A 14465-nucleotide genomic window follows, 5' to 3' on the forward strand; every position below is an offset into this window, starting at 1 on the left:
TAAGTATGCATGCTCGGCTTACCGGGGTGCAATATCTTTGTTTACCTATTGAAGAAGGTTTAGATGCTCATACACAACAAATTGTTCACTATTAAACACAAAAATCTAAATTGTATTGGAACAAGTTTTTAGGGGATTCACACGAGAAAATATAGGGCCATTTCAAGATAATGGTGGTTGAGATACAAAATAACAGAGAGCTAGGAGGAATGTTTTAACACCCAGGTAAATGGATGCTTTCCAGAAAGAAAAGGCTCGGATGGGCAGGCTGTGCCTGGAGGCAGATTTAAAAATGCATATCGTATAGGCCTATAATCGGATGAAAGAAATAGGTGGTCACGTGATATTTGTTTACAAGATGATTTTCCCTATTAAAACTGCCAAAATGTTTCTTGATGCGTGTAAACTAGCTGTTCTGAATTATATTCAGTTTTAATCGACTACTTGATTCCCGTACGTAGGACGGGCAAACAGCTAGTATGAGTAAAGTTTGAATATGTGTTACTTCTATCTCAGAATCAGCACAAAGAAACACATTTATACTTTCGGTGTAACCAAATTCTGAGCACCAAATAATTTCTATACGAGTGGTATAGCCAGGAAAATTTATTTTACCATAATATGCGTACAAACTTTCAAAAATTTAACATTGGCCTTATAGAATGCCATTCCACCATTACAGTTGACGAATCATTATTTTATTTCATGAATCACAATCCTAAACATGATTTTATCATATGTTTATACTGACCGAAAGGAAATAACAATCAGAATCAGAATCATACCATTGAGCGTACTATACTACTAAAATGAATAACAAATTAGGACAATGTCAAGTAGTGAAATTAATGAGAGAACAAAACGTAATAGGCCTACTCTAAACTTAAACTCGTACATGTTTTTTTAGTTATTAGGTAGCAGATTTGAGATGGTTTATTTCGACTTAACTATTACAACATGTTGACATCATTCCCTATTGTAATACATCCACTAATAAACTTTTAACTACAAGGGAAGGTTGTTATAAATCTTTGGGCCAAAGTAGAAAAAACTTTTCCTTCCTATCTCCAAATTGACTTAATGGGAAGTGGAGGAGGGTGTGTTAGTGCTCCGGCGAGACTACAGGTTTGGATTCTGCATACAGCTTCGATTAATAGACTAACTGCATCCCATAAAGAGATGTGCTCCCGCCTAAGGAGTCTGTGGCCAAAACAAACTGCAGTTTTTTTGCAGCCTATTAAGTCCAGCCATCTTCTCGTTAATGCTATTGCTGTATGCAGGAAAGCAGTAATGCAGCATTAACTAGCACCAAAGACTAATTCAGCCGCTGCTTCCCACTCTATGGTTACTGACTTTTCTCAGAATCGATCTGGCAACCTTTTGATTGTTATTCACTATAACCACTCAACTACCCAGCCAGTTATGACAGTGGCACTTCATGTAAGCTATAACACTAGCACAGTACAGATTAACTGAATTACTTCTAGGAGAAGGATATTCAGCCCCACAACTAAATATTAATTTTGCACATCAAGAGCTGAAAGTGAGTCTAGGGATAACATTTTGATCAAATTGGGTTGAACACTTAAATAACTTACAATGAATAAAGCTTTTCACCTTCAAGAAGATAATGGATACTAGCAAGGCCACACTAAAAAAAAGGCCGTAATGCTCGTCAAGCATGACGTCACGATAGACGACGGGTGGACCGATGCCTCTAGGTGTCGAGTGCTTCGGCAAAAAACTCAAACAAACAAACAAACATTGACGTAGGTATTTATTTATTTATTTTCCAAGGAATGATTAAAACAAGCAGCTGATCACAAATGGCAAACATTACGTCATTGCCGTCTTCTATCGAGACATCACGCTTGACTAGCATTACGGCCTGTTTTCTATTTAGTTGTGGCACGCATATACAAACACAGCTGTTAAAAGAAATTTTTGAAATAATTCTAAATTCTACTTAAATTTGCTAAAATCTTTCATACATTCCTACACCTAGCTGTTAATTACTGTATACTAGGAACAAGGAGTCTCCTACACACTCAACAAGGAAAGGATCAAGAAAATAATACAACCAAAAGTACAATTTGTGTCTTGCGTTTCTCATTGAACAAACATATAAATGCAATAATTGGTGTGGTTGTGAAAAAGGCCATTTTAAACTTACACGTTTGTTTGTTCATAAACGTCTCAGAGATCATACTTTTGAAAAATAAGATAATTAAGTGCAGCATCTAGCTGTGTCATCTTTGGGAACTAATACACAAGTTGTACACATCGGCCTTGTCTCGTCTGTTCTTCTCAGCAGCTGCAAATTGTGGTCCCACCTGGCTGAACAGTGGGGTGAATTACAGAGTAATGAGAACAGTATCTGAGTATCTGACTTGCTACTAGCTACTACTACTCCCTGTATTCCGGTATTAGTAAGGCAATATTGAAAATCCTGTCTAAAGATAATTAATACATCTTGTACTACCTCCAACCTAAATCAGCCTTAGTTCTACCTGAAAGAGAAACCTTCACAGAGTGACCAATGGGCAAAATGTGGCCCATTCTAATGTATTTATATATTATTATGTTCTATTTTATTTTTTCTATTATATCAATATACTGGGGTGAGACAAGGGGACGCACTGTCTCTTCTTTTGTTCAACTTTGCTCTTGAAGACGCCTTGAAAGCAGTAAAATCTATTCAGTTGGGTGCTAATATTGAAGGAAAGATCGTACTGGCGTTTTCCGTTGATGTAGCCTTATTAGCTGAAAATAAAAATGACCTAAAAGTATTAGCAGAATCCTTCATAACGGAAGCAGGAAAGGTAGGGCTACAACTAAATGAAGATAAGACAAAGTTTATAAAAATAGGAAGGCAGGCAGAGCCTGTAAACTCAACACTGGCATGTTTGAGCCACAAATGCTCTATTACAGAAGAATTTAAAATATCTGGGTGTCTTAATAAACAGCCAGAATAAGATGGAGCAGTAAATACAAGCTAGATTGAATGCAGCTGATAGATGCTATTGGGGCTTATCGAAACTTTTGAAAAGCAGACTCCTGTCAAGAAACACCAAGATTCAAATATATCCGGCATTCAACATGTTTTTCTTTATGGATCAGAATTATGGACCCTCACAAAGAACATACAAAGAAAACTAATAACTTTTGAAAACAAAGTATTGAGGAGAATATGCTTTGGAAGATGGGATGCGGAGGATTAGAAAGAATAAAGAGTTAAGGGAACTTTATAGAAGACCTGATATTGTAGCTATAATTCGAAGTAGGAGAATCAGATTGCTTGAGCATGTTAGAAGGAGAGAAGATGATAACTGTTTAAGAAGAGTGTGGAGAGGAAAGCCAGAAGGAAGATGAACACTGTGGAGACCAAGATTGAGATGGGATGACCAAGTTGCTTGGAACCTCAGAAGTCTGGGAGCAGAGGTGGACGACGCAGAAGAAAGAGAAGGATGGAGGCACCTTGTTGGCGAGGCCAAAAATATTCTTGGATTTGCGTGGCCACAGGAGTAAGTAAGTAAAAGTATGTTCTATCGTATCTTGGAGAACAGGGATCGACTCAAACAAGTTCGTACGAGTTTTCAACAATAGAAGTAGGCCTATGAGTGGGAATTTGAGATGAAATGAAATGAAATGAAATGAAATGAAATGAAATGAAATATTTGAACAAACTTGAAATATTTGAAATATTTGAAATATTTGAAAACAAATGAATATTTGTTAAGCTGGTTATGCACCAATGTCGGCAGTTCCTACAAAGGTGCAACTAGAAATTGAAGAGTCATGTTGCTGCAGTTCTGGAACTCGTATAGTACACTATTGTACTTTGCAAGTATTACTCGGAGAATCAACTCTTTTATAGGAGGTGACAATTTCGGACACTACCGGTGACCAATGAGATGACCGTCATTGTAAGTTTTAAGTGTCCTACGTTCTATTACCACTGCATCTTCTCTGAGGTTGGTGATGATTTTGTTTTAGCGAATTTCCCTATAGGGAAGTAGCTATTACCGTAGGTCTCATGGTAAGACTTAGGCCCGGGACCGATTTACTTTTTCATTTTTGATGTCCCCAGAGGCCAAAAACACCAGTAATTAGGGCTACTATATTGATATATAAATGCATTATTAAAAACTAAGTACCCTAAATAAAATGAATTAAAAAAAGGGTACTTAGTTTTTAATAATGCATTTATATATACAGGGTGTCCCGGAACTCTCTACCAATATTTTAGGGCATTGCTCTTGGGTAAGAAACATAACTAAATATCATATTTAAACTGTTCGGAAGTGCTTAGTTACTCACACAGCCGCCATTTTGTTTTTTCAGTTATTAATTTTTTTCTAGAGAATGGTTCAACATACGAAATGGAAACTTTGCACAAACATTTATGACAACTAGACAAAGCTACCAAAAAATTATCACGATTTTTCAAATTCATAAAACAAAATGGCGGCCATTTAAAATTTTTGTAAAATCAATGGTTTTTGAGTTATTTAAGAAAGAAAATTTTATATGGCCGCCATTTTGTTCTATAAATTTGAAAAATCTTCATAATTTTTTTGTAGCGTTGTTTAGTTGTCATAAATGTTTGTGCAAAGTTTCCATTTCGTATGTTTAACCATTCTTTAGAAAAAAATTAATAACTGAAAAAAACAAAATGGCGGCTGTGTGAGTAACTAAGGACTTCCGGACAATTTAAATATGATATTTAGGTACGTTTCTTACCCAGGATCAATGCCCTAAAATATTGGTAGAGAGTTCTGGGACACCCTGTATATATATATATATATATGTGTGTGTGTGTCCGTGAACACGATAACTTGAGTAATTTTTATCCGATTTTGATGAAATTTGGTTTGAAGGTTTAAGGCAGGATAAACTTGAATGAGTTCGCGATCCAGCATGATCTGACTATGGGAACAGGGTTTTATGGGGGGTTTTATGGGGTAAAAATAGGTTTTTCTCATTTTTGACCCTCAAAACACAAAATTTCCCAATTTTTCTCTAAACCTTCTTAAAGAGCTTAAAAAAACAAACAATTCAGTATATCAAAGTGTTTTTGTACGGTTATTGGTTACGGAGAAAACAAAAAAAATTGTAAATTTAAAATTCCCATGTTATTCTTATGGAGAATATTGTAAAATGTTGTAGTTTAGTTTGCTTGTTTAGGGATATATTTTGATCAAACTTGGCAAATTTTTTTATTTTATAGTAAGCTATCAATATTTTACTAAAAACACACTTTATTAGTTTCCTTGTAGCAGCAAACCTAGGTACTCGTTAAACCTAATGTTATTTAAATAGATCAATTGAAAATCAATTCAGCCAAATGGAAATTCGCTTAGATGGCAGGTTTGCTGCGGCGGGGGTATTTTACTATTAAGTTACCTTTTTGTGTCGGTTGCCTGTTTGTCCTTCATTTTCTTTGGTTCTCTGATGCCCATTATGCTACCATCAGGTTCAGGTTTATAACCAACGTTTAACCATAGCGTTTATATATTAAAAAATAGTTTGTGGAACACTATTGTTTTTCACATCACCGCAGTGTGGCGCGGCAGCAGCTGACATGTGGGAAGCGTCCGGCCATGGGAGGTTTACTTTCACCACTAGTTCAAAAGGAGGTGTCAAGGCAGTGAATGAACTGGTGCTCTGGGATAGGTTTTACCAAATTGTACCTCTGTTAATACCGGTTTATACGGGGCTGCTACTTTGAAGTTGCCACATTTGTGGTATGCACATCGGTTAAAAATAGAACATCGAGAATAAAAAGCAACCAACATAGATAGGTAATCAATCATAACTATAAGTTTTACAATTAACTTATAAGTTATAAGTAAATTGGAAGTTCTTGAAACTGGGTAACAGTAAATTTTGTTTCATTGTTGGCAGTACTTGAGAGAGAGATTCAAGCTGGACGTGCCACACAGGTTCAGACCATACAACTTCATGTCACCTACATTCTGTGACCACTGCGGCTCACTCCTTTATGGACTTTTCCGACAGGGTCTTAAATGTGAAGGTAAGTTTATACACACTCAAGATTGAAATAGATTTTAACTATATTAGATCTTAGGAATGATGTGGTTCACAATTTTTCGGTCTTAGATTTTAATCTGGATCCAATTTTTATTTGTTTGGTTTAAAATTTGGTTTTACAGTTTGACAGTGGTTGCAAAAGGTAAATACTACAATGCAATTGTGAGAGGGATTGATATTTTGTTGCAGCAATCAAAGTTCTACCATAGTGTAGGACCAATTTCACACTACAGTAGAACCTCGATTATCCAGGGTAATTAGGGTGAGGAGATCACACGAATAACTGAAAACTACAGTTATCCAACATCGCATAAACTTGTAGTCATAAACCCATAAAAACACCTACTACTGTATAGGCCTAAATGCACATTAATGAGATGATTTGCATTCTACGCCATCAAAATGCAATTCGTATCGCCTAATCAAGATATTTTAAGTCATTAACCTTGGTTCAGTTATAAAACTGTAATGTTTAAATTTAAAATCACAGCTTACTCAAACTTTTACTCAAACAAAAATGTTACCAATATAGGAACACTCTTGCAACTAGCATTTTTAAACGTTTTTATTGGCTCGCTTTCTTGTCCGGTACAGCTAGAGATTTGAAACATAGCCCACAAATGGATGCCAATGCAATATTAAATCTTTTTATTTTCATATTTCCCTTGGGCTACGCCCCATGGGCTCATTTTTATTAGCTCGCTTTCTTATCCGGTAAAAATTTTGCAATCAATATTAAACCAACATCCTGATTAGCTAGAGACTTGAAACCTGTAACATAGCCCACAAATGGATGAGAATGCAATATGGTCTTCCAAAGTTTCAATGTTTACATTTTGGAAGAATGTAAATAGTCAAATATATCAAATTATTGAAGTCAGCTGTAAATACTTCCATTTGACAGTTCAAAGAGCAGAGGTTAAGAGGTACAGGTTTTGCTCCCGAGAGATTCTACATATAAAACAAATATAAAATATAAAATAGATTTAACATACTTACACATTAAAGACTAAAAAGTAAAAAATAATTTATAAATAATAACACTTAAAAAATGCCACATTTTTAAACGCACTAAAAAGTAGAAAATAATTTATAAATATATGGAGGTCGAATAAATACTTGTAAGATTTGAAACAAAAACGTGGAGTGGATGCAATAGATAAAACTACAAAACCAAAAGGCTAGGTTTGGTTAGGTTTTGTAATACAGTAGTTCAATAGGTGAAGGCAATTGTAAACTATCTATTGCATGCACCCCACGTTTTTCGTTTCAAATATTACAAGTATTTATTCTCTCAATATATTTATAAATGATTTTTTACTTTTTAGTGCGTTTTAATGTGGCATTTTTAAAAAGTGTTTTTATTTATAAATTATTTAAGACTAGAGCTAAGAGATATATAGCTACTGGGAAAGCAAGCTGTTCAATAGCAGCTGTGTAGTACAGCTGTTTCGTGAGATTTGAAAGAAAAAAGAGTGCCTACTAACTGTACTAAGAATGTTATTCTTAACACACCACTGTGTTGATATTGCATCTTCCATTGTACAGGATGTAGCCTAATGTAGGTTTTTGTTTGAACAATATTAATTCAGACTTATCAGGCTTATTGTCTCAGCCTACTGGCTCAGAGATGAATCTCTTGCCCCACACAAGTTCCTTTTATTACATAAGCTAGTTTATTGTTTAAAATTATACTAAAAAATCATTAACCGTTTTAAAATGGCAGCCATTTAAAATATTTGATGCCAAATTTCACAAAAACCGTTAACTTAACAAAAAATTGCAAGAAACAAAAAAGTTAGTAAATTTTATGTAGTTTTTAATGATGCCTCATTTGTTAAGAATGTATAAATAATGACAGAGAAATGTCTACTTTTCCAAATGCATGACCACTTTTCTCCATTTAAACAATGCTAAACAACGTAAAAGGAGTATTAGTCACCACATTAGGCTAATCGATTACTATTATTTTAATAGCCTATGTGTGCAAAATTCAAATTCGAGCAAAGTTAGTTTTTATTTTCTATTTTTTTTTTATTTAGTTAGAAACGACTCTGGTGATTGACTAAGTTATTGTTATGACACGTTTTACTTTGGTGATCATAGTCAATGCTGATACTTTCGTTTTACTTTGGTTCGTGAAACAAACGATTCTCGTTTTCTTAAAGCTTGTAAATAATTCCGCTATATTCTTATTTGTGCAATATTTTATTCAAAATACAATCACAACGCATATCTTGAGTGGCTGTGATGACCACTCTCTGAAGGTAACTTAATATACTTGTTAGCTTGTATATTGTGTACTGTAAATAATATTTAAAGCCAAAAAACTCAAAACAATAATTGTTTACGAACACGTTAGAATCTTGAAATATCTCATTCTAGGCTAGATTATCTAGACAAATTTAAGGTGTGATTAATTTGAGGAGACAAAACTATGACATGTCCACAAACTACTGTTATAACTCATATTGTCACCACACCAGCAATCAATGCCCTCCACCAAATTTGTTGCCATATTTAACGGCGAACCAAATAGGGACACATATTTCACTACGATATTATAATTAATTTGGTCTAATCCCCGAAATTACGTAATAATATAGGTAAGGAGGATTGAAACTTTTGTTTTTGACAAACATTAATATGCAGTCATGACACATATAAGCCATAAACGGTAATAATAATAAATAAGTACCTAATAATAAATGTCAGTAAATAAGTTAGGTGGTGAAATTACAATAACCGAAAGATTAGTTTAATCAGTTTATTCTTGAATCCTGAAAAATTTCAGCTGTAAATAAAATTCAACCAATTTTTGTTGAAAATTGAATAAATGAGAATTAGCCATTAAAAAGCTGAGTAAATGGAAAATGGATACATAACCTCTGTACAATTGGGACCAAAATAAATTTGACAGTAGCAATCTAAAATCCAAATTCTTCAGGAGCATTAATTAACTGATTGATGATTTTTAGACATTTTGTTGGAAGAAAACAAATATATGGCGCTTTTGTGTTAAATGTTTCTGCCCTCATTAAAGATTTGAATCTTGGCAGCCGAAGCTTGTTATTTTTCACGTCTGATGCCGTTTTCCCGGTTTGACTGTGTTGCTCTCTAGTGTGTTGAGAGCCGTTTGTTATCAGTAGTCGTGATTCTAGATCGCTTGTCCTTATCAGTGGTAAATACTTAGTGGTTCACTGTTCCGGTAAGTTATTGAGTGATTAGATGGTGCTATTAATATCTACATCGGCCAGCTGTTTTGTGACGTCCGTCCATAAATATTCAGATTGCTAGACTATGTACAAACATCAGATTTGGCAAAACATTTTATGTCTTACCTGTCAGCTTTTATACGAAGTGCCTGAAAAAATTTACACATTAAACTCATACTCTTGGATTGAAAGAATTGGAAATTATTTTTAACAGGAAGGTCAAAGAAAAGTCAATTAGTTTATGCACTTAGATTTGAAAGAATCCTTATACAAAACTGGTGATGTAAAACCAATTTAATTTTGTAAAAGTTTGTTTTTTACTTGTAATATTTTACAGAATTGATAATTATTTTATTTTGTTAAATTTTTAACGTTGATTTTATTTCCACTTTCGAAACAAACTAATACTGATTAATGTTTTAACTATTGTATTTCAGTGTATATCAAGTCCCAAGTGGACGAGGCTATGATTTGTATGATCAATACAAATGTCTTCTTGCTTCATTCGAAGGTCGTCAATTCATAATAAATAAATTCATTTAACACGCACACGTACACAAACATAAAAATGAACATTTAGTGTTAAAAACGAAGGGTAATACTAGAACGGTAACGGGACACGACGTGATCGACTTATGTCTAGACTATAAACGGGTGGGGGTTACGTTGTGTGGCGTTACCGTTCTAGTAATTACCCTTTGTTTTTAATCCTAAATGTTTGTCTTTATGTTCGTGTACGTGTGCGTGTTAAATATATTTATTTATTATGAATTGACAACCTTTGAATGAAGCAAGAAGACATCTGTACTGGCCCGACGATGACTCCTTTGTGAGTTGAAACCAGTTGCAATTTAGCAATACATTGATCACATAAATGCAGGTACACCAATTATTTAGTAAATACTAACCTTGGACTGCAGATTTTGAGTGATGGGTTTGACAAAAAAAAAAAACCCCCTTCGAACTGTTAAGGCCGATTTATTGGTAAGAGAGGTTCTGTAACCAATCTTCTATTTTACTCACAAAGGGAGTGTAACTCAACAAAATCAGCTGAAATCTCTACTTGACATGGGCTACAACCTAAGAATCAAATTCTCAACTATGACGCTTGTGCTTCAGGTTGACCAATGTTGTTGTTGTGCTAGATTGTAAGGTTGATTGGTCTACAGGTGTTGTCTCTAAGGTTAGGAGAAAGTAATGTAGATCGAGAGGGTACATTTTTTTACTCATCCCAAATGTGTGTATCCACCAACTACTTGGTTAATAAATAAATAAATACTTTAATGTCTTGACAATATACATTGTATCGACAGTACAATTAATTAATTTTTATTTTAGGTACTATTAAATTAAACTGTTAATAATTTCATTTTTAAAGTTTAGCATTTTTTTGCTGACAAGATTCTAAGTAAGAACATGACTTATTTGACTTATGAAACATTGACTATGTAAACCAGTGAATACTTCCTGAATTTAAAAAGCTCAAAACTTCAAGAGTTTTTATCAATTTGAACACCACTGGTGTCAAGAAAAATTAAATTTCTCTTACTTAGTTGGGCTTTCAGCTTGAAATAAGATGTTAAAAGTATGTAATTTCAGGGGACATTCAAGCCGTACTGTAAAATTTTTTGGTCCTTATTAATGTATTAAGTTAAATACTAAACATTTATATGTTGGTCATTTAAGAATTGTATTGAATGAATGAATGAATAAAGTGCATTATTGTAAAATAAACATTCCTCTCATAAACATAATCAAACACTTAATAAACAATGGTCTACGACCGTCTGTTTGGTTGGCACACCTGGAAATCACATTTATGAAAATGAAGTTGAAACAAAATACACTTAATAACATACACAAATTTACATACAATTTTACATCCATTTTATACAAAACTAAAAAAAACCTTTTTCATAATATTGTTACCATAACACTTATTTTATTTTTAAAATTATTAGGTTTTAAAAGGTTTAAACGCATAATGAAATCTATAAAAATTACAATGAATATTCAAGAAGACAGGCTGACAAGTTGTTTGACATACTTATTGTTTTGCTATAATTTATAATTCAACTTCCCACAAAATTATCAATGAGGTCATAATGTGACCTCTAAAATCCAAGTTAATTAATAGTAGGATTCAAGGACTACACACCCAAACGTTTGATGATAATGAGTCGTTGAGCCGATGTAGATATCAGTGGCCGACCTTGTGTCTAATTACACCTCACCTAGTAACCTGGTTGGACGTTTTGACTCTAGACTACTCTTGACCTTAGGTTCGATTGGGCATTACACAGTGGCCGGTCGCCAAGTGGGATATAATTAATCATTGTCGCAACCATCAAACCTCACGACAGTCTTGTATTGGTGTTACCCGGAGGTAAATCGCGAGTGACATGCCTATAAGGCACTTTGCCCCTGTGCGTCGCGGCCAGCCTCCGCCTCTCAAGATCACGTACAGCAACAGTTTTCTGGATGATGATTCGGACGAGGATAGTGGGAGTGAGACAGAAACAGAGTCGGAGTACTCAGAATGCTCATCCTCGTCTCGAGGTAAACCTAATGCGTTGTCGAGCAGTCGTTGACCTCAACGAACAAACGATTTGTTTTGATAACAAAGAAAATGAATCGGAGTTTTTTAATCATGACTATTTCACACGTCAGTCACACTTATTTTTCCCATTATAGACATTTCTTTTATATGTATGAAAATTGTCGAAATTTTGTGGCTATTTAAGATGTTTAACAAGCTACCAAAAAGTATGAGTGGCAAACCTTGGGGAATCATCCTTAAATTTGTATATCAAATTATTATTGGAAAGGTCTTATATACTTACTACACTTACATATTTACTACTACTATAGTATGATATACTTAAGATACTATAGATACTTGAGACTTTTCTAGATTACTTAAAAAGGTAAGTGGATCAAATAAAACAAAAATCCTTTTTTTTTTGTATGATTGACAGTAATATCATACAGTCCAGTTTCTGTATTTGAGTAATTTTTCTAAAATATTTGAGAAGGTCATAAATTTGAGATTGGTTAGTTATTTTGAAAGCAATAATCTATTTTATAACAAACAATTTGGATTCAGGAAAAATTTAAGCACAGGTTCTGCACTAACACAGTTTATAAATGATGGTTACCCAGGCTTTGGACGGGTCTCAGGCTACAGCTGGTGTTTTCTGTGACCTGTCCAAAGCTTTTGACTGTGTTGATCACTCAGTCCTTCAGCTCAAGCTGAGTGATTATGATAATAGGGGAAGTTGTCATCCTCTATTGAGTTCTTACCTTTCTAGTAGAAAACAAAGAACTGTAATAACACTGGATAAGATCAAGTACTATTCGCCATGGGAAAACCTATCGGCAGGTGTGCCCCAACGTTCAATCTTAGGTCCTCTATTCTTTATAATTTATATTAATGACCTCCCTAAAGCTATTGATCAGGAAGTAATTCTTTTTGCAGATGAGACAACAGCCTTCATAAAAAATAATAGTACTTCTGAAATGCTATCTTCTCTTGAAAATGTGGTTCATGACATGGAGGGATGGTTCTTGAACAATGGATTAAAACTTAATCTTGAAAAAAACGCAAGCAATAAAATTTTCTGTCAGAAACAATGGTAATAAAATTGAATCTAATAAATTGGCAACGTCTCATGAATTTCTAGGTGTTTATATAGACGAATCCCTGAAATGGGATGTACATCTGAATCAATTAAAAAGTAAACTTAGATCCATGTCAATTGTATTTCTGCACTCAAGGGATTGTGTTCCTAGCGAAACTCTGAAAATAGTTTATCATGCTTATGTAGAATCAGTATTGAGGTATGGTATAATCTTATGGGGTCAGGCTACCGGAGTCAAATCAATATTCAGGCTACAAAAACGCATTATCCGTATTATGACCAGCTCTCATCCACGTAGTTCATGCAAAAACCTTCTTAGAAATTTAAAAATCTACACCCTAACAGGACTTTACATTTTGGAATCACTAAACTACATTCATTCTGCTAAAAATGACCTCCCAGAATCAATTCATATCAACCATAGATATAATACTCGAAATGAAAACATTTTTAGATTTCCAAGGCACCGTTTGACCCTTTATGAAAAAAGTCCACTATATGCTGGGCTGAGGCTGTGCAATGTGCTGCCTGCAAACTCTAATTGTTAAATGAAAATAATTTTAAAGATAAAATAGGCGAACACTTAATTGACAGAGCCTTTTATTTAATTGCAGATTTTCACAATGCCCCTTTAGTTTAGAATAGTTTTATTATTAAATTTTGTTAATTTACATTATCTTCTTGATATCTATTTTATTTTTTATATTCTGATAATTTTAACTCTGACAATGCACCTATTCTGTATGTACCAACACATGTAAAGAATGATATGTGCAAATAAAATATGTCTATGTCTATGTATAATATCTTTGCTTTAACCCATTTGCATCGGATGACGTACCAGTACGTAAAGTCCGTGATGAACAGTATCACGGCTGATGTACAGTACTAGTACGTCAGCAATGAAATTTAAAAATTTGATTTTTACAAAAAATGTACCATAAACTTTTTCATCAAAATGTAATATTCCTTGAATGATTTGATAATTACGTAATACAGGCAGGTAACTATTTCTTTTTAGAAGTATGAAAATAGTGTAAATATATATCCTAAATAAATATAAATATACTAATAAAATGCATTATTATACATACATTAGCATTTTATTATTATTTTCAGCTATCAAATACTATTTTTTTCTTTTTATTGCTTCAGTGATACTGGTATTTTTGGTAAATAAATAAGACGATGCAAATGGGTTAAAAAAAGACTAGATTGGTTTTACTTTTTGTAGTTTTAGTGACCCACATTATTCTCTTAAGTATTCTTACCCCGTTGCAAAGCACAGGCAGAACAACTAGTAAATATAGTTATACATATATATAAACAAATATAATATATATGAATTTATAGGGTTTTTAGCCTCTGAGGACCTCAAAATGAAATTGGAATCAGTCCAGGGGCTAGGTTATAAGGAAAATTCGGTAAAAATTAATATCCATAAAAATTGTAACTGCTTCAAAGTAGAGTCAACATCAACTAAGTAGTGTAATATCTACTCAGGTGTGTATCATTAAAAACATATGGTACAGTTTGGCAGTAAACATTCATTTTA

General features: G+C 33.6%; 1 protein-coding gene across 2 annotated transcripts in view; it reads left to right on the top strand.

Moving 5' to 3' along the window:
• The window catches only part of LOC128995361 (putative protein kinase C delta type homolog), an 88829-nt gene that overhangs the window by 35638 nt on the left and 38726 nt on the right, over window positions 1-14465 (top strand). For both annotated transcript variants that reach the window (XM_054420364.1, XM_054420365.1), the window contains exon 7: window positions 5908-6037. In XM_054420364.1, coding sequence (XP_054276339.1) covers window positions 5908-6037 — 130 coding nt within the window. The remainder of the gene's footprint in view (window positions 1-5907; window positions 6038-14465) is intronic.

Source organism: Macrosteles quadrilineatus, unplaced genomic scaffold (genome assembly GCF_028750875.1).
Source record: "Macrosteles quadrilineatus isolate MER2022 unplaced genomic scaffold, UCM_ALF_1.0 Scaffold_5__1_contigs__length_97177068, whole genome shotgun sequence".
Taxonomy (NCBI): Eukaryota; Metazoa; Arthropoda; class Insecta; order Hemiptera; family Cicadellidae; genus Macrosteles; species Macrosteles quadrilineatus.